General features: G+C 35.2%; 1 protein-coding gene across 1 annotated transcript in view; it reads left to right on the top strand.

Annotated features, from left to right (window-relative positions):
- STPG2 (sperm tail PG-rich repeat containing 2) overlaps positions 1–21780 on the top strand; it is a 405935-nt gene that overhangs the window by 5009 nt on the left and 379146 nt on the right. The window contains exons 3-5 of the mRNA XM_074228044.1: positions 5099–5205; positions 8827–8970; positions 18559–18723. Of these exons, the coding sequence (XP_074084145.1) occupies positions 5099–5205; positions 8827–8970; positions 18559–18723 (416 nt within the window). The remainder of the gene's footprint in view (positions 1–5098; positions 5206–8826; positions 8971–18558; positions 18724–21780) is intronic.

The following is a 21780-nucleotide window of genomic DNA, read 5'->3' as shown; positions in this document are numbered from 1 at the left end:
GATGGAGGAGGAGAAAAGGCAGGGACTCAACCTGAGCTCTCCCAAATTCATCTCCAAAAACTTTAAAATAATATTTCAAAATGAATTCTTGAGGGCAGAACCAACAAAAATTGGGTAAAAAGCAATTTTAGAATTCAACCAACTTAGTAAGTTGGCAGGAAAGGCCTATCTTATTAGGTGAAAGTGGAGCACAGTTCAGAGCAGTCAACACCTCAGCAACATAGCAGTAGGTTTTGGGGGTAACAGACTAAGTAACAGTGTCTTCTGGAGCTCTCAACCCACAGAAAATAAGGGAGTCCCTTTGTTGGCACTAGATGGAGGATCAATCTGGGTTGCAGTCTTGTGGCCCAATTCCAGGGTAGGAGGTGCATTAGTACACTAGATCTTGTGACTCTAGGGGAGAAAAATGTGCTAGTGGTTACTCACGGATCAAAGCAGAGAGCAGAGGAGTAGTAAACATGTCTATCCTTAGGTCATGCCATCTTGGAAGAATTGAAAATTTAAGAGACCCCACAACTGACTCTGAAAACAGCTGCACAACCCCCCCCCCCAAAAAAAAAACCCTGAAGCTTGAGAGATCCCTCTACTTCAGGAACAAGGAACATAAAGTTAAAAAGTCAAGAAAAAATAAACAATAAAATAAGAACCATAAGTTACTATAGTGACAGGGAAGATGAAAACAAACTCACAAGACAACGGTCCAAGATTGCTATAGCTCAGGCTCCAAAACATTCTTTGAAGTGCTCAGAAAGAATTTAAAAAATCACAGATACTGAAGAAGAATTGGGGAAAGAAATGAGAAAAGAAAATCATGAAGAAAAAGTCAATATCTTGGTAAGGGAGGCACAAAAAATATTGAAGAAAATTCCATAAAAAGCAGAATAGACCAAATGGTTAAAAAAAAAGCACAAAAATCCACTGAAATGAATTCCTTAAGAAGCAGCAAAAGAGAAGAGCAGCTTAAAAAGTGGAATTGGTCACATGGAAAAGAAAACATAAAAACTCACTGAAGAAAATACTTCCTTAAAAATTAGAATGGGACAAACAGATGGGAAAAATAAAAACAGTTAAATGGGAAAAAATAGAAAAAAAATGTAAAATATCTCATTGGAAAAAAAAAACTGACCAGGAAAATAGATCCAGGAGAGATAATTGAAGAATTATTGAATTACTTGAAAGCAAATATTTAAAAAAAAGAGACAGACTAGATATCATATTTCAAGAAATATGGAAAATTGCCCAAATATTTTAGAAGTTAAAGTTAGAAGTTGAAAGAATTCATTGATTACCTCCTGAAAGAGATCCTCAAAAGACTAGTCTCAGAAATATTATAATCACATTCCCCAGCTCTTAGGTCAAGGAAAAAAATATTGTAAGCAATCAGTAGTAATCAAATATCTTTGAACCACAGTCAGGATAACAGAAAATTTAGCAGCTTCTAAGTTAAACAAATGAATTGGTATACTATTCCATGAGGGTAAAAGAACTAGGATTATAAGCAAGAGTCAACTACCCAGCCAAACTAATATAATCCTTCAGGGAAAAAAAATGGATATTTAATGCAGTAGAGGACTTTCAAGCATTTTTTTTTTTTAGGTTTTTGCAAGGCAAATGGGGTTAAGTGTCTTGCCCAAGGCCACACAGCTAGGTAATTATTAAGTGTCTGAGACCGGATTTGAACCCAGGTACTCCTGACTCCAAGGCCTGTGCTTTATCTACTGCGCCATCTAGCCGCCCTACTTTCAAGAATTTCTAATGAAAAGATCACAGTGGAATAGAAAACTTGATTTTCACATATAAGGCTCAAGGGAAGTATATAAAAAAAAGTAAGCAGAAAAGGGAAATAAAAGGTATTCAATAAGATTAAACTGTTTCCCTTTTTACATGGGTAACTCCTAAGAACTTTCTCATCATTAGGACAATTAGAGGACACAGGGGTGAGTTGAATAAGAGGGATGGTATCTTAAAAAAAGTGTGAGAAAGGAAAATTCTGAGAGTTGAATAGGTTATCTGACTTCTGTTTTTGTTTGTTTTGTTTTTGAAAGGCAATAGGGTTAAGTGACTTGCCCAAGATCACACAGCCAGGTAATTAGTGTCTGAGGCCAGATTTCAGCTCCGGTCTTCCTGACTCCATGGCTGGTACTCTTTCCACTGCACCACTTAGCTGCCCAGTTAATTGACTTCTAAAAGAAGCATGAAAGAGGAAGAATTGGGAAGTAGAGAGGGAATGCTCAGACCTTCCTCTTATCAGAATAGGCTCAAAGAGGAAATACCAGACACACTAAGATGGACATGAAAATCTATCTTTACCCTTCAGGAAAGTAGAAGGGAAGGAGATAAGGAAGGGGGGTGGTGCTGATAGAAGGGAGGGCAGATCGAAGGAGGCAGTTGGTTGATTATTGTTCTTCATTATTGACTATGACCAAAATGACATAACTATGTTAGAGACCAATTACAGTGAGTCTTTCTGTGTTGATCAGACCAATAAGACATCAGAATGCCCTACTACAGGTCATTAAAAGCAAAATACTTTTTTGAGGATGGCCAGGGTGAAAGGGGAGACAGAAAATAGGATAGAAGGAAACAAAATTTAACAGCAAGTTTCTCTGATAAAAACCTTATTTCTCAAATTTATAGAGAATTGAGTCAAATTTTATTGGAGTACAAGTCATTCCCCAATTGATAAATGATCAAAGCATGTGGGCAATTTTCAGATGAAGTAATCGAAACTGATTGAAAAATGCTCTAAATCTCTATCTAAATTTATTGGTGAAATTCAAATTAAAACAACTCCAAGGTACTACCCATACCTATCAGATTGGTTAATATGACAAAAGGCAAATGGTATATATCTGGAGAGGATGTGGGAAAATTGAGACACCATTGCACAGTTTGTGGAGTTGTGAACTGATCTAAGCATTCTAGGGAGGAATTTATTTCTATACCAAATTCACTATAAAAATGTTGCATATAACTATTGGCCCAGCAGTACCACTACTATATCTGTATTCTAAATACAGATATAAATAAAAAGAAACAAAAAAAAAGGACCTTTGTGTACAAAAATATTTAGCTCTTGTGGTAAAGATTCAGAAAATGAGAATTTCAATTTCAAATCAGGAAAAGCCTGAACATGTCATGGTATACAATTATGATGAAATACTATTGTGCTTTAAGAAATGATGAGCAGGATATTCTCAGAAAACCCTGGACAGACTTATATGAACTGAGGCAAAATGAAATGCACAGAACCAGGAGAACATTGCATATAGCAACAACAGTGTTATGTGATGATCAACTGTGAATGAGTTAGCTATTCTCAGAAATACAATGATCTGAGACAATTCTGAAAGACATGACAAAAAAATACCACCTCTAAAGAAAGAACTGATGGAGTGTGAATGCAGATCAAAGCATACTTTTAAAAACTTTTTTTATTTGTTTTTGATCTGTGTGCTCTTTCACAACATGACTAATGTGGAAATATGGTTTGCCTTCTTAATGATGGGAAGGAGAGGGAAAGAATTTTGAATTCAAATTTAAAACAATGTTAAGAATTGGTTTTTGGGGCAACTAGGTGTTGCAGTCAATAGAGCATAGACCCTGGAGTCAGGAGGATCTGAGTTTGAATTTGGCCTCAGACACACCTAGCCGTGTGACCTTGGGCAAGTCACTTAACCCCATTGCCTTAAATAAAAAAAATTTAAAAAAAGAATTGGTTTTACATATAATTGGGAAAAATAAAATTAATTAGATTCTAAATTTTTAAAAAAGGCTGATTTGATTTGATGCATTTTCTAGATTAGTTTGGAAGAGTTTTATGAAGAGGAGTTACTATATCCCTTTCTTCCACTCCACCATCTTGGCTTCACTTTCCTCAGTGATCTTTAATTGTCAAATTTCCTTTTCTCAGCCTTTATCCCCCTTGGCCTCTCTAGACAACTTTTTCTTTTGGTCACTTGCTCTTTTAGGTTATTGCTACAGTAGTGTCTCCTAGTTCTCCTTTTGGAGAATCTACTATGCTCTCTGTTTCCCCATGAGTTCAAGTAGTTCTCTTTTATCTTTGGGATGAAAGGCCCATCTTCTATAAAAGGTCTTCCTTTTAATGCCTTTAGATGAAAGATAATCAGAAAGAAGGCATTAAAGTTGAAGAGACCAGGAAGACCTTTATATATGTGTATTATATATTCCTAGTTATTAAGATACTGTTACTCCCATTAGAATGTAAGCTCCTTGAGGGCAGAGATTGTTTCTTTGCCATTCTTGGTATCCTCAGCACTTTTCACAATGTCTTGTACATGGAAAGAACTTCACAAATGCTTAACAAATTTACTGGCTGACTATGTGTCCAAATTATTGTATAGTTGATACATTATAATCTCTCATATACTCATTGGTGTTAAGTATAGAGATAAATAAGACTTGGGATTTTGTACTGATTTATCTTAGCAAATGTGAGAAATTTTTCTTTGAACAATGGATCCTTTTCAAAACATGTTAGTTATGAATTAGTGTATGGTGCCTTTATTTTATAAGCTGAACAATTTGAAGTTTATCCTTCATTCTTTTTTTTTTTTTTTTTTTTTTTTTTAGATTTTGCTAGGCAGTGGGGTTAAGTAACTTGCCTAAGGTCACATAGCTAGGCAATTATTAAGTGTCTGAGGCCGAATTCAAACTCAGGTACTCCTGACTCCAGGGCCAGTGCTCTATCCACTGTGCCAACTAGCTGCCCCCTATCTTTCATTCTTGAAGAAGACATGCCTCAGGGAGGTGAGGAGTGAGGGGAGCTGTACTAAATCACCACCCTCATTTTCTCATCCAGAGTCATCTGGGTCCAGTGGCCAGATATGAACCAGGATGACTGGAGATGGCCTTGGATGCAAGGCAGTCAGGGTTAAATAACTTGCCCAAAGGACACACAGCTAGTGAATATCAAGTGTCTGAATTCCTGTCTTCCTGACTCTAGGGCCAGTTCTCTATCCACTGTACCACCTAGCTGCACTGCTCAACAGTATAGTGTAATGAAAAATGATTTGCTTGATTTCTTAGATTTTGAACTTTTTTTTTTTAAGACAGCAATTTTGTTTTTCTTTTTTAGATGGCTACGCACCATTTCTTTCTTTGGCAGTCCGAGAAAGTGCTTTTGCTACCCCTTTCACTGAGGATGCCCCAGGACCTGCTCACTACAACATTGGAAAGATAAAGGTGAATTTATGATTCTTGCTAGTAATCTCTTTTGAAGATTTAAAAAAATTTAAAACAAAAAATTAAAAAAAATTGCCATTTTTTTTTATTAAAGTAATTTCCCAAGATATTCAACCTTATAAAAAAAGTAGAACAGTTACATAAAGCTGACTGGCAAAGCAACAGTCTGCCACCACAGAGGAGAATGTGTTTCATTATCTTTGGAACTGAGATTATTCATTCAAAGTAATTCAATCATTATATTTTTCTAAACACACATTTTACAGTAGTGTAATTAAAAATGTTTTAAAATTTATCTTAAATTATCTGAGGAGTTGATAAACATAAGAAAAAAGTTTTATAGTTCATTACTGAACTAAATTTTTAGTGTACAAATATTGATCATCTTTTAGAACTAGAACTGATTTGTGCTTCCTCATTGCTGATTGTATTTGGGAAGGGGTAGAGGAGGGAGTAGGAAGTAGTAGGAGGAAGAGGCATTTTTGAACCAAGGATAATGTTAATTTTAAGTGTTTCTGACATTTGAATGCTTCCCCATTGAACTTTAGCATGTATTTTGCAAGTAATTGGCACTGAAAGATCAGGTCTGATTTCTCTGAGTTAAAAAGATTGAAATATGGTTTTCTAGAATGGACTAAAATGTTACTTGTCATGTTGTTTTCTCATATTGTTATATTTTTCCATTTAACAGCTTTCTCCTCAAAATTCAAATATTTATGGCGGGGGCGGGGGGGTCAGAGGGTGAAACTTTATCTATTCGGTAATTGCTCAGTTGCTTAAAGGTCACTCTTTTGAAAATTTTTCTTTTGTCTTTAAGCTTTTTTCATTTCCAAATATACTTCTCCCCTCTTCATAGCCTAAGAATCAATTACTATAAAAAAAGAAATCAAAAGGAAGAGAAAACTAAAGCAGGTCAACAATGACAGCCAGTTATGTTTATGAAGCACTGGTCACTGGGGAGACAAGTAAAAAGAATGAAACAAGTTTCACTTATAAGTTTCAGTTTACTTTTTAATAGACTCAACATTCTTATATTACATGCAAATTTTTTATATTCAGGAAAATATTTTCTCCATTACTTTTCTCTTATAGGTAACTCCTCACATGACTGACTCTGTTATGAATTTAGAGAAAGCGTGCATGATTCCAGGCACTTTTTAAAAATAAGCAAAATAGCTTATTGGTCAGGGTATTCTGATATATGCAACTGTTTTCTGAATATTTGATGAATTTGAGTTATTTCAAAAATTTATTATTACCACCTGTAATGATATATTACTACTGCCACATACACTTTTAGTATTAATTGAATTGCATACTCACTATTCTGATTGTTTGTACTGATCGTAAACCAAGTTGTCTTGGGACATCTGATCAGGATATATATTAACCTGATGTTATGATATTGATCAAGGTCTTTAACCCAGTTGTGGTAACCAGGTGTCCCACACTATTAGTTTAATACACCTTTGGCTTCTAGGAATTCCAGATGAGGGCTGACTATAGCCTCAGAGATAGACCTACTGGAATCTGACCGCTGACTGTCACTGCCCAGAGTTCCAGATCTGACTGCCTGAAACCACTCTAGAATTCAACACTCTGAGCCTGAAGATTTTCAAGTCATTATTTTGCCATACTGCAGATAGTAAGATAGTCTTTTCGATAATATAGTTAAAAATGGACTAGGCATACCCACTTGGGGAAATTAGGCATGATAATTTTTGAAGTGCTTTTTTCTCTTATTGTTGATAGTGAATCAATCATTGAATAAAATATTGCTTGTATCAGTTTAATCCAGAGTGAATAAAACAAATCTAATACTTAAAGATTAAAATATATTTTATCCCCATGGTGGGTTCATGCCAAAATATTGGTTGCTTTCTTAATATAATACCTTGGGAATTTTTATTCAGTAAGTAAATTTTCCTAAATATCTTTTAGACACTTTCCTAATTAACTGTTTCAACTAGTTTTGTTTTCTATTTGAGTAGAGGATTGAACTTGTAACCTAAAGTCTATTTAATGGAAATGATAGAAATTGGTTATGATCATTTAACTCTGGACAAATTTGTTTAGATCTTATGCAATAAAAAAAGAGAGTTCTGAGGACTTTTGGCTCAAATCTTAGTGCATTCATCCACACTTTAAGGGATCTCTTTTATTTATCAGTGAGATTGATTCTTCCATTGATACAGATTCCACCCATAGATCTTCTCATTCTTTGTGATCCATTCAGTTTACTTAAATTTAGTAAATATTATTATACCTATGTGCAAGGTCCAGTGCTATGAGTGAGAGAGACAAATATGAAAAAGATAGATCTGATCTTCCAGTAACTTATATAATGGAGGAAGACCATACAGAAGAAGTAGTTGGAAAAGGGTTCAAGGGATACTGGTAGTGCCTTCTATAGGAGGGCCTCTGGTTTAGTGGAACTAAGATCCAGAGCTATGGTTGGAAAGTGAAGTGAGGCTTTAGAAGGAGTGGTATACTTTACTCTCTAAAGGGAGAGAAGGATGAGGCAGGAAGAAGTGACTGAGTATCTTGAAGTATGGAGTTAGAGTTAGACAGAAAGATGTGGAGATCTCTGGCGATGAGCTTATCCTGGGATGGGCATCTTGAGGCAAAGTGGAGACCCTTTCTAACCAATTTCTAAAACTATTGTATATTAACTGGGGTCTCATGCATTCTCCATCACTCTAATGATTCTAGCAAAATGAACGGTGATTCCTTTCTAAAATCTTTATCTGAAAAGGGATTTAAGGCCTCTGTGAATTTGCCAATTCTTTTCCCTTCTGTTCTCTTTCCCATTCCAGAAACATAGGTTCATAATATTGAGAACTGCAGAGGATCAGAGTTTAGTTGGTCTAGTTTCCTTATTTTACAGGCATAAAAACTAAAGCCCAGAAAAGTTGAGAAATTTTTCAAGGTTAATTTAGCGGAAGTAGTGACTTATTTTAAAAATCTTTTTTAAAGATTTTATTTATTCTGGGTTTTATAATTTTTTCCCTAATCTTACTTCTCTCCCCCCCCCTCACAGAAGGCAGTTTGCTAGTCTTTACATTGTTTCCATGGTATACATTGATCCAAATTGAATGTGATGAGAGAGAAGTCTTATCCTTAACGAAGAAACATAAAGCGAAAGAGCAAGATCAGACAATAAGATATTAGTTTTTTCCCCTAAATTAAAGGTAATAGTCCTTGGTCTTTGTTCAAACTTCACAGTTCTTTCTCTGGATACAGATGGTATTCCCCATTGCAGACAGCCCAAAATTGTCCTTGATTGTTGCAATGATGGAATGAGTGAGTTCATCAAGGTTGATCATCACCCCCGTGTTGCCGTTAGGGTGTATGGTGTTTTTCTCATTCAGCATCAATTCATGCAAATCCCTCCAGGTTTCCCTGAATTCCCATCCCTCCTGGTTTCTAATAGAACAACAATGTGCCATGACATACATATAGCACAGTTTGTTAAGCCATTCCCCAATTGATATTTTAAAAATCTTAGTCCTTTATCTTTCGATTTTTGTATGGTGATATTTTAATATAAATACATAACATGGTAGCCACAGTGTAAATACAGTGATAATTTCTTGTTTCATAATTTTCTTTTCTATTTAGCACAATATAAAGGGAGGCCTGAGTCTGAAAAACAGGGAAGCACGTTTTAAGAAACATATTTCAGATAATCCAGGACCTGGAACCTATAATGAGTCTTGTATTGGAGCTCTGGGGATATCAGATTGCAAGCATTACTATTATTTGGTATGTTCCTTTGTAAGACCATAATACTCTTCTTCCTTTTTAAAGAAATCAAGCCTAATAACATGATTTATGCCTCTGAAGCAACAAAGTAAAATTGGGTAGATTCACTAGAGATCATTATTGTTAAATTATTGTTTAAAAAAAGTAAAAAATACAGTGAAGGTAACTTTGTAGTAACAATCTACAAGTATAATATTGGTATATCTAACTTTTTGTCCGTCTCATCTACCTCTCTATCTATTAATTTTGCTTTTGAGATATTTATGTTTTTTTTTCCTTAGTGCAGGTAAATAGTAATGCAAAATACAAACTTTAAAGAAATAGAAGCTTTGGAATATATCCCCTCTCTGGGAGGGAGAGGAGAATAGGGAAGTGTCAAAATCATTATTCTTGCTGTGTCGGATAAAAATCCACCTAAAAAATATAGAGATTGCTCTGAGCAAAAAAAAAAAGTTTATTTTGGCTTTTCTCGAGAAAAGGGCACACTCTGAGTCTCCCAAAGGTAGTGAAGATCAAGGAGCTGCCCCGAATTGACAGTCAAAACAAGATTATGTGGCCTGACTCAATCCCCTCCTCCTTCCTATCGTTCCTCTCTGTTGACTCATTGGTTAGTCTTTATATTTACATTCTACTTGTGAAAATCTACCCCAGCAACAAAGAAAAGAATGAAAGGTTTTCATAAAATATTACCTCACCATCCAGATGGTGAGAATAACTTTCAGGATTATAACTGTCTTATTGAAGTAATGTAACTTGTCTTGGAACACAAGGTCTAGGAACAGCCTACTCATCATCAAACAAGGGGAGTCTTATGAGCTTCATTGGAATGCAAGGTTTTTCTCATAGGAACAGTCTACTATTCTCCCAGTTAAGATAGTTTTATCATCAAATAGGGGACTAACCAAAAATGCAAGGTCTCTCTGGAAATAGTCCACTATCTCCCCCCCCTGCCCAAAAGAATCAGGAGGGTGCCTGGCTTGGAATGCAAGGTCTCTCACCTTTCTAAGAATAGTCTAAGAATAATAGTCTGTCATTTTTAAAGATTTTTAACCCTGAGAGGACTTCACTAGGAATTTTAACTCTTAAGAGGGAATATTCCACTCATTGCTTTTATGCATCTGCTCTCTGTGGCTTCCATACAGTGCTCTGATGGTGGCAGTGGCATAACTGCCACAGTGTTAATGGCAGCACTGATCTTGTTGGCATTCCTGTTTATTTCATGTAGTAACTCTTCCTATCTAAGCTCATTTCTCCTCTCATCCAAGATTTTAGATTCTCCTTTTAGAAGGAAAGAAGAGAGCGTCTCTCTTTTCAGGTACAAACACATGGTTCCCAGTAACCATCAGCCATTGTCTCCAGTGACTACTACAAATGCTTCATTTGGAATTGTGTCGAGTGATTTTTGAAGTTCCATCTAATTAGTTTTATTTTTAACTTTTGATAACTTTTATTTTTATGTCACTTAACTCTTCTTAAACTATCCCTACTTCTCCTTCCCAGAGTTCATCACTTATTCTAATAAATTTTTAAAAAAAGAAAGAAAAAAAGATTTTATAAAACTAATTTACATATCAAAAAATCTGATTATTTGTGGTATTTAACACTTATGGTATAAAATTTCATATATATATGAATTTTGTTCATTCCAAACTTCGAGCTTCATGTAATCAAAGTTATGGGTTATTTTTATAATTATTTCTATTGCTTATTTAGTTGGAAATTCACTCCCCACCATGATTATAAAAGTTATTTGATTTAATTCTCCCTTTTCATGGTATAATTTAACATATTCAGTTCTTATATTCTATTTGAATCCACTTAAGAATGTAATGTAAAAGATTGGTCTAAACTTAATTTCTGCCAGTTGGCTTTATATTTTTCCCAGCAGTTCTTGTCAAGTAGGGAGTTATTACCTAGGTAATATTGTTTTGGGGCTTATTGAAAAATGGGTAATTCATTTAATTTATTCTTATCTAGCTTGTCCTATTATTCTATTTATCTGTTTTTAAAAATAAGTTCCAAATGGTAGCCAATACTTTTTAATGATAAAAGCTTTTTATTTTAAGACATGGGTCTGATGGTATCTGATTATTTCATTATTATGTTTAGTAAGTCATTTTATTTTGTAGTCTCATGTTGAGCATTCAAAAAAGCATCATAGTTGAATTAATTGAATTTGATGTGCTAACATCTTTTTTTAGAAGATGAAGTAGGTAAGTTGTGCAGATAACTCAGTGAGACCCTCCAAATTAAATCAACACATGGTGAAAAATACATTGGAAAATGTGGCTTGGGAGGAAGAAAACATAAATACTGTATGGAAACTCCATGCATGTTTCAGGAAGCCTTTCTTCAAGAAGAGAGTTTCAATGCATTAGACATGATTGAATACCAAATATATTCTTCTCCCATTGAAATTGCTTGTATTCTAATAGGAAAAAATGGTTAATTGCCAATGTGGAAATTAGTTCCGAATCAGCTATTTGTATGTAGACACAATTTTAGAATTCAGATCAAAGTCAGTCCATAATTTGATGATTTAAAAAAAGATGATTTGAGATGTGACACAGCTTCAAATTAATCTATTACAGCAAACTGTTGAAGTAATAGACTTATATTTACTAATGCTATTTTAAGTTTAAAAGTCTGTGTAAATCACATGTCACAATTAGGAGATCAAACAAGTGAAGGGATTATTTCATCTGGGGGGGGAAATCATCTTTTTTGCCATAGAAAGATATGACTGCTGAAGATAACACTGTACTAGATGTTCATTTGTACATTTTTGTGGAAGAAGGTGAAAGGTTATTAACAATTAGTTAGAGACAAGTAGCAAACCAACCAGATATTTTAGAATCGTGGGAAGAGTTTTTTTAAGCCAAATTATTACATGGTAAAAGTGTTGTTAGGTCCACTCAGATGAAATACTGAAAAGGTGTGTTAGACTTTATTTTAAACTTTTTGATAGTGGTAATTCCTGTGAAGTCAGCTATCAAAGAAGACAAGTTGGGAAGAGGAAGAGCAGCTAATCCTACACCAAGTATAGAAAATCCAATTATAGGAAATTCCTGATGGAGGCAACATGATTTTGTGGGGGATTGAAGGATTGACCCTCAACCTATCAGAAAGAATAGATAATATCTAATGTTCAGAAAACTTGGATATTATTATTTTGAAAAATAAAGGTAATTGACAAAATATTAATAACTACTCAGTTAAAAAAAATTAAGGTCTTGTGCTAGATTCTGACCAAGCCAAAAAGGAAACTATCCCTGATTTCCCAAGGAGCTTGTATTCTTTTGAAGGGATACAGTTAAACAGGATGTCTACATAGGTAGAAGTAAGAAGTCAAAAGAAAGGAAATGTTAAAATTTGGGAAGAGCAGGATATATCTGTTTTTCTGTCTCTAGGGGCCAGGAAAACCTTAGATCAGTACTCTTCTGTGATCATGAATAAGTTCCATTCTCCTTTCAGTACACCATCTAAGATGCAGCGGAGGTAGTACTCACATTGATCAGATAATTCCTCAGTTGAAGTATTAAAGAAATATATAATCATTTCTTCTACCTAAAATGTGTAGAATTTATTAAAGGAGAACAAAGGGGACTTCAGAATCATCTAAACTAACCTCTTCCTCCTTCAGTGAGTAAATTGAAGCCGAGAGTTAGAGTGACTTGCTCAAAGTCAGAGAGCTAGTAAGTAGTTTCTAACTGGGAAAATAATTATTCTATTAAAACCTTTCCCAATTTTAGGGCAGATGATTTCCCCTTACTATAGTTAATACCTAGCTAGGATATGATAGCATTGCTATGTCAGTCAAGTCTGGGGCAGCTACCATCCTTGCTCTCAAAGAATATTTCCTCCTTTCTTATTTTTTCCATCTCTCTCTCTCTCTCTCTCTCTCTCTCTCTCTCTCTTTTTAATTTTTGCAAGGCAATGGGGTTAAGTGGCTTGCCCAAGGCCACACAGCTAGGTAATTATTATTAAGTGTCTGAGGTCGTATTTGAACTCAGGTACTCCTGACTTCAGGGCCAGTACTCTATCCACTGCGCCACCTAGCTGCCCCTCCATCTTCTCTTCTTCACCCCCCCCCATCTCTGATCATCCTGGAACCCACTTTGCTATATAGTCAAGTTTGAGAACAGCTTTAGCATATCCTCCAGGTTTCCCACTTCTGATATATTTTTAGGCAGCTGCCATTGTCAGATGTTAGAAAAGTCTTTTGAAACAAGAACTTGACTGTCATGCCCCCCTGACTATTATGGTTGGGCATCTTATTTCCCAGAGTTGTCTCTTCAAGTAAACAATTGCTACCCAAAAAAGGGATAGAGCTCTCCATTCCAATAGTTTCTTGGTTCTGGTCTTTAAAAATCCTTACCCAATAAAGATGTGTTTCTTTTAGAGGTAGTTATATTTGATTTTCTCAGGTCTTTATTTTATTGTTTGGAATTACCCAACTGCTCCCTCCCACAATGGGAAAGTGGCAGCACAGAGGGCCATATAGCAGGATAAGAAGGGGCCTGATCTTTTACAGGGTCCAAGATTATGGTGCCAACTGACAGCTCAATTGTTCATTTCTGAGTTTTGAGTCACAAATCCAAGGTGATTTGAGCAGAGGATCTGGGCCTAGTGATGACATTCTGGGGCAACCAGTGTCATGGGTTCTAGACTGCCTCTTGAGCAAGGAACAGTTCAGAAGAAAGCAACAGCAGAATGGCTCAGATTCCAAATGAGGGAGGGAGTCTCAGTTTCAGCCTTCAGTCCAGGCTGAACTCTGTAGGGGAATAACTAAGGTAGAAAGCTCAATCCAAAGGAAAGCCTGCAGATCTCTGTGAGCCTGTAGTGCTCCTGACTAATTGTGACTGAATTGAGCACCAATATTCTGAAACTACAGTCAGGACAAGCCCATGGATGTGTGGTAGTCAGGAACTTTTAGACCAGGAGGGGAGGATCAGACAACTTTGAAAACCTGAATCTTTCAGGTATCCAACCTGAGATCTTAAAACAACACAATACTCCAGAAGATATATGCTGAACTCAGATATATCCCATCTTCTAATGGAATAACAAGTATGGAACCCAGTTATTAGCACAAAGTCTAAAGTGAGCTGGAAGAATGAGCAAGGAATAAATGGATGCCATCATCATAAAAGTAATTATGATGATAGGGATGTTTAAAATATAAAACAAGAAGAGAAACATCCAAAACATATACAAGCATAATTCTAAAGGAAAATAAAGCTTGGGTCCAAGTACAACTAGAGTTCTTAGAAGAAATGTCAAAAGAGTTTTAAAAAAGGGGTTAAAATGCTCATAAAAGTCAAATGAGGGTGCTAGAGGAAGAAAATGGTCAAGAAATGGCAGCTTTTGGGGGCACCTAGGTGGTACAGTGGATAAAGCATTGAACCTGGAGTCAGGAGGACCCGAGTTCAAATCCAACCTCAGACATTTAATTGCCTAACTGACCTTGGGCAAGTCACAACCTATTGCCTCAAATAAAATAAAAAGAAATGACAACTGTGGAAGACAGAATTAAAATTAGAATTAAAATCTTGTCACAAGCACTACCCCAAGGGGGGGGACTCTGAAAACTAGAATTGAACTTAAAGACTTCATGAGATTGAGAAAAAAATAGAAAAAAATGTAAGGTATCTAGATGGAGGAGTGGTTTTTTTTTTTTTGAGGCAATCAGGATTAAGTGACTTGCTTAGCATCACTCAGCTAGTATGTGTTTGAGACTAAATTTGAGCTCAGGTCCTCTTGACTCCAGGGCTAGTGATCTATCCAGTGCACCAATTAGATGCTTGAAGGAGTGAGGACTTAAAGAATTATTGGAGCAAGAGGTTGGAAGAGAAATTCCATTTAAAGTAACTCTAGACAGTGCAAAATATTTTGGAGTCTATCTGCTAAGACAAACCCAGGAGTTATGTGAATACAATTACAAAATACTTTTCAGACATAAAGTCAGATTTAGATTCAGACATAAACAACTGGAATAACATCAATGGCTCATGGGAAGGCTAAACTAATATAATAAAAAACCCAATTCTACCTAAATTAATCTACTTATTCAGTGCCATGCCATACCATACCATTCAGTGCCAAGCTACCAAACTATTATTTTATAGAGCTAGGAAAAAAAAATTCATCTGGAGGGACAAAAGGTCAAGAATATCAGGGGAATTGATGAAAAAAAGGAAGGTGACCTACCATACTAGATTTAAAACTATATTATAAAATGGCAGTCATCAAAACGGTTTTTTATTAAATAAGAAATAGATGGTGGATACAAAGATTTGATACAAAAGATACATTTAGACACATTCACAGTAGTTTGACAAATCCAAAGTCTAGCTTTTTTTTGGGGGGGGGGGGTAAGGGAATAGGGTTAAGTGCTTGCCCAAGGTCTTACACATATCTGAGTCTGGATTTGAACTCAAGTCCTCCTGACTCCAAGGCCTGGCCTTTATGCACTGCTCCACTTAATTAAATGCCCTGGCTCTAAGCTTCTTTGTTAAGAACTCATTATTTGACAAAACTGCTGGGAAAACTGAAAAATAGTGTGACAGAAACTAGGTATAGAACAACATCTCACACCTTATATCAAAATAAGGACAAACTGGGTACATGATTTTTAGACATAAAAGTTATTACCATAAACCAATTAGAAGAACACGGAATCAATTTACCTATCAGATCTATGGAGAAGAACTTATGAAAATATATGTAACGTGATTGTACACGTATAACCTATATCATATTACTTATTTTCTTAGGGTGGAGAGGGAAGGGTAGAAGAGAGAAAATTATCCAAAATAAATGTTGAAAACTCTTTGCATGAAGTTGGAAAAAAAAATGAGAAAAGTTGGAAAGAACAAATGAGAAAAAAAGAATTATTGTACTACCTGAAAGCTATGGTTGAAAAAAAGGGAGTCTATATAATATTTCAAGAAATCATAAAACAAAACTATTCAGATATTTTAATATCTGAGGGCAAAGTGAAAAGAGAAAGAAACCATACATTATCTCATGAAAGAAAACCCTCAAATGCTAACTCCTAGAAATCTCATAGCCAAAATCAGGGTTCCCAGGTCAAAGAAAAACTACAAGTCAAAAAGAATTCTAGACAAATGATTTAGGAGTTAGCATTATAAAGGAATGGAGAACAATGAATAATGCTATCCTACAAGACAAAAGACAAATACAGTAAAGAAAAATTTTCTCAGCAAAACTAAATATAATCCTACTGGGGAAAAATGTATCTTTAATAAAATAGAAGACTCCTAGACTTTTTTTTGGGGGGGGGGGAATTAGATGATGCAATAGACTGCCAGAGAAGGAGTCAGGAAAACTCATCTTGTGAGTTCAAATTTGACCTCAAACTTACTAGCTGTGAGATCCTAAGCAATTCACTTAACCTGTTTTCCTCAGTTTCCTCTTTTGTCCAATGACCTGGAGAAGGAAATGGCAAACTACTCATATATCTTTGCTAAGAAACTGCAAATGGGCTCGTGATAACTCAGACACAACTCAGACACAACAATATCAACAGCAACAGCAATCATTCTTGATGAAAAGAACAAAATTTAGTAGCAATTTTGAAATATAAACACAAAAGGTAAACATGAGTCCCTGCAAAAGGGACTAAACAGAGATTGACTCTTTATATTCTAATATAGGCTAATATCAGGGTCATGTTGTTTAATTGTTTTCAGTTGTGTCCAGCTCTTTGTGATTCCAATTGGGGTTTTCTTGGCAAAGATACTGGAGTAGTTTATCACTTTTCCACCTCATTTTACAAATGAGGAAACTGAGGCAAACAGCTTGAGTAACTTAATAAGGATCACATAGCTTATAACTGTCTGAGGCCAGATTTGAATTTAGGAAGGTAAGTCTTTCTGACTTCATGGCCTGATTCTTTACCCACTGTACCACCTAACTGCTCTCATCAAGGGCCATAGAAAGTCCAAAAAGACAAGGATCTAGAAGTTGTGTCATTAGATTTGGATAATCTTAAAAGAATAGAAAGAGAGCACTACTGAGAGAAAAAAGGGAGAGAAAAGATGGGGAAAATCATCTCACATAATCTGAGTGTTCAGATAGACTCCCCAAAAAGGGAGGAAGAGGTGCAGGGAGTGGGTGACACAAACTTCTCATTGAATTGATCAAGAATGCATGCACACAGTTGAATACAAAAATGCATTTCACTCAACAAGGAATAGGAGCTAAAGAGGGGAATAATAGGGAAGGGAGGTATTTGTCCTTCGAAAAAAAAAACCAAGGAGGGTGGATTATGGAAAGCAATTTTTAAAAGAAAAGAAAGGGAAAGGATAACTTGTGATCAGACCCTGAGTGAAGGAAATATAAAAGGGGCAGGGGAGCAGAAGCAAATTGCACTAAACTTAGAGCTTTGGTGCTGAGTTCACTTCTCTCTTAACCATCCTCTTGTATGTCACAGAGATAGATGAACTGCATCTCAGTTCCAGAAGTGAAAGCAATGACACAGGTTATTAAGCTTCTGTCAGTCATCTTTGAAAACTCATGAAGAGATTGAAGGATTCTTATCTTCAAGTTAAAGAACTGTGATTTTTATTTTGATTCCTGGAAAAATTCTAGAATGCATCATTAACAATAACAATGCGTAGTTAACACTTAGAATTTCTTTTGAAAATTTAGAAAATGAAATGATTGACATTTAAAGCCAATACTTTAATAATTAATCATGACAGACTAATCTATTTTCATTTCTTGAGTGGGTTTCAATATTAGTAGTTGAGGAGGATACCATAGAAATAAAATACCCAAATTTAAGCAATCTATTTGATAAAGTCATTTGTCTTTTCTATATGGAGAAGATGGAACAATATGGCCTCTATGATGGTGTTGTTTAGTGAATTCAGGACTGATGGAATGATTGGACTGTATTAGATAAGGATTATTTGAAGGACTGAGGATAGTAAGCTAGGAAAAGAGAATGCTCATTGATGAACCTGATGATTATCTTCAAGTATTTGGAGGACTGCCATGTGGAAGATTATTATTCTTGTCTCTAGAGATCATTCTTAGGAATAGCGGGTGGGAAATATAACAAGAAATGGATTTTGGCTTAATATAAGGAAAAAATTTCCAAACAATTTGATTTTTAAAAAGTGAATGAGCCATTTCTAGAAGTCATGTAATTTTTGTCTTCAGAGAATTTGAGGTGGAGGCTGAATGATGCAGAAGGAGATTTCTATTTAGCTACAAGTTGGACCAACTAACTTCTGTGATCTCATCCAAACCTGATAGTTCATGAATCGTTGTAAGTAAAAAAGTCACAGTCTATATTTTAAGAAGAGGAATATGGATAAATAAAAACAATCCCTTTGAGAATGAGAAATGTACAGCAGAAAATACACTAGATCATTGAAGGAAAGTTGATGTAACTAATGGGGTGGTGATCATGAGTTATCCTTTTTCATGACAGATTTTGAGTTCTGAAATTAATTCTTGGTCTTCTGGTAGATTTTAATAGATTCTCCTTATTGTTTGATATTTATTTTGTTTATTCAGATGCTCATATTGTTAATTTTAAAATTATTTTTACAGAAAACTCCAAAAAGATTTAATGTTTTCAGAAATGTGTATGCACCTTCCATTCCTTCTCCTGGACAGTCATATGGTTATGATATAAAAGATGATGGCTCTGTATTAAAACAAAGTCCACCTGTTTTTGATATAACACTGGGTCCAGCTTTCTATACACCATTGTTTGTAAGTATTTTACCAAACATTTTAAGTGTTTAGTCCAAAGCTTACATATGGATTTGCTTAATATTTAAAGGAGAAAAGTTAATTGTGTGTGAGTTAATAAAGTACCCAGATTGAATATATTAAATACTGGTCTAACTTAGACTTTTGGTAAAATTATTCTTTCAAGTATTTCTTCTTATTCATTTGTTCAGTCACTCCTGAATCTTTGTGACCCCATAGATTATTGTATATCAGTCAGTCCCTTCTCTTCTCCACTATTTCCTAATCCTACTCATGATCATTTATTCTATGACACTGTATCCATACCACTCCAATATTAGGGTCTTTTCCTATAAATCATGTCTTCTATTTATATGGGAAAAATATTTAAATTTTAGCTTTTTTATTTGTTCAGTAAGTAGTTGAAGTGGATTTCTTTTAATATTGACTGATTTGGGGGCAGCTAGGTGGCGCAGTGGATAAAGCACCGGCCCTGGAGTCAGGAGTACCTGGGTTCAAATCCGGTCTCAGACACTTAATAATTACCTAGCTGTGTGGCCTTGGGCAAAACCACTTAACCCCATTTGCCTTGCAAAAAAAAAAAACCTAAAAAAATTATTGACTGATTTGATCTCTTTCTTGTCCATCAGATTCTTAAAGTCTTCTCCAGCACCCAATTTGAAAGCATTAATTCTGTGGCACTTGGCTCTCCTTTTTTCACAGGCATACATTCTTACTGGGGGAAAAAAAACACTATAGTTTTGACCATATGGATCTTTGTTGGCAGGAAAATGTCCCTAATTTTTAGCATGGTGGCCAGATTTGCTACCACTTCTTTCCTAAGAGCAAATATCATTTAATTTCATGGCTGCAGTCATCACCTGCAGTCATCTTTGAGACTAAGAATATAAAATCTGACATTGCTTCCATTTCTTTTCCCTCCATTTCCCAGGAACTGTTGGGACCATTGACAGAAATTTAGTTTTTAGGGTATTAAACTTGAAGCCCAGATTTTATGTCTTCTCTTTCACTTTCATCCTTATCAGGAAGTTTCTTAATTCCTCTTTACTTTCTGCCAACAGAGTGGTATTACCTGCATATCTAAGATTATTGATATTTCTCCCAGCAACCTTAGTTCTAGCTTCAGATTTGTTCAACTAGCAATATAGTTACAATGGCAGCAACAGCTTCAGGAGCTCCCAGCCCAGAGAGTAAGGTCGTCAGATAACTGATCTGAAAGAAATAGTGCTGATTGGCAACTCATTTGTCCATATATGGTTCTGAGTCACAGTTTCAGGGTAAGGAGTAACACCTGTAGCTTCAGGGCACCATGGAATATTTCTGCATAAAGACCAGCAGACTACAAGAGCAGTGACCATATCTTAACCAGGGTCACACTTCTCTGGAAAAACTGAAAACTTGCAGAGCCATAACTAACTCTGAAAATAGCAACATGAAAAAGCCTGTAGATTGGGATAGTGTTTTTTCACCCCTCGAGTGAGAAGAGCACCACTTTGACAGAAAGTTCAGTCAAGAAATAGACTGGAAAATGAGTAAATAACAAAATAATTTGATTATAAAAAGCTTCTCTGGTGGCAGGGAAGACCAAGATAGGAATTTAGAGGAGATAATAATGAGAAAATAGCTGCCAAAAAGCCTTAAAGAAAAATATTAGTTGAACTCAAACACTTAAGAGTTGCTGGAAGACTTAAAGATAGAGATGATTTGTATAAGAGGTACAAATATATGCAAGGAAGTAATTCCTTAAAAAAGCAGAATTGACCAAATGGTGAAAGAGACACAAAAAAATCCACTAAAAAAAACCCTATTTATTAGCAGAATTTTCTTAGTGGAAAAGGAAGTACAGCAATTCACTGAAGAAAATAGCTCCTTAAAAAACAGAATTGACCAAGTGGAAAAAGAGGGATAAAAAAATCTCACTGAAGAAAATAGTTTCTTAAAAATTAGAATTGGGCGGTTGAAGCTAATGATTCCACAAGACATCAAGAATGAACGTAACAAAGTCAAAAGAATAAAAAAAAGAGAATAAAATAGCTCATTGGAAAAACAACTGACCTGGAGAATAGACAAGGGAAGATAATTTAAAAAAAGATAAAAAAAAAGAGCCTAGACATCATATTTCTAGAAATTATTAAGGAAAACTACTCTAATACATTATACCTTTATGGTCCTAAAACGAAATCTCTCAGGAATATTATTCCAGGTCAAAAAAATACCTCAAGCATCAGAAAGAAACACTTTGTATATTGTAAGTAATATTACATCAAGCCATAACATTTAGTGGCTTCCATATTGAAGGATCAGAGGGCTTAGAATGTGTTCTGCAAAAGAGGAGCTGTAATTACAATCAATACCCAATAAAACTGATTGTAATCCTTTGAGGGAAAAATGTTTATTTAATGAAGTAGACTTTCAAGCATTTCTGATGAAAAGATCAGAACTGAATGCAAAATTTGACATTCAAATAAGGTTTAAGAGAAGCAGAAAAAGATAAATATGAAAGAGTAATCATACTGAACTCAATAAAGTAAAACTTCTTATATGGGAAGATATCTTTAATTCCTAAGAGCTATATCATTATTATGATAGTTAAGAAGGGTCTACATAAACAGAGGACATGAGTGTGAGTTTATTAAATTTGAATGGTCTCTGGGCGGCTAGGTGGCATAGTGGTTAAGGTACCGGCCCTGGAATCAGGAGTACCTGGGTTCAAATGCGGTCTCAGACACTTAATAATTACCTAGCTTTGTGACCTTGGGCAAGCCACTTAACCCTGTTTGCCTTGCAAAAAAAAAAAAACCTAAAAAAAAATTGAATGGTCTCCAAAAAAGAGGTGAGAAAGAAGAGGAAGAAGTAAATGGAGAAACTTTTTTTCACGTAAAAGAGGCATGTAAAGAATAGCTTTTATAGTGGAAGAGAAAGTGGGGTAGGGTATGATTGGCAATACTTGAACCTTGCTAATCAGAATTGGGTCAAGATTGAGGAATGTGTGCATATATGTGAATATATATATATATATATATATGTATACAGTTGTTTATAGAACTGTAACTTATA

Source organism: Macrotis lagotis, chromosome 3, assembly GCF_037893015.1.
Source record: "Macrotis lagotis isolate mMagLag1 chromosome 3, bilby.v1.9.chrom.fasta, whole genome shotgun sequence".
Classification (NCBI taxonomy): Eukaryota; Metazoa; Chordata; class Mammalia; order Peramelemorphia; family Peramelidae; genus Macrotis; species Macrotis lagotis.
The sequence above is the reverse complement of the archived record's forward strand: the minus strand, read 5'-3'. Positions and strand labels throughout refer to the sequence as shown.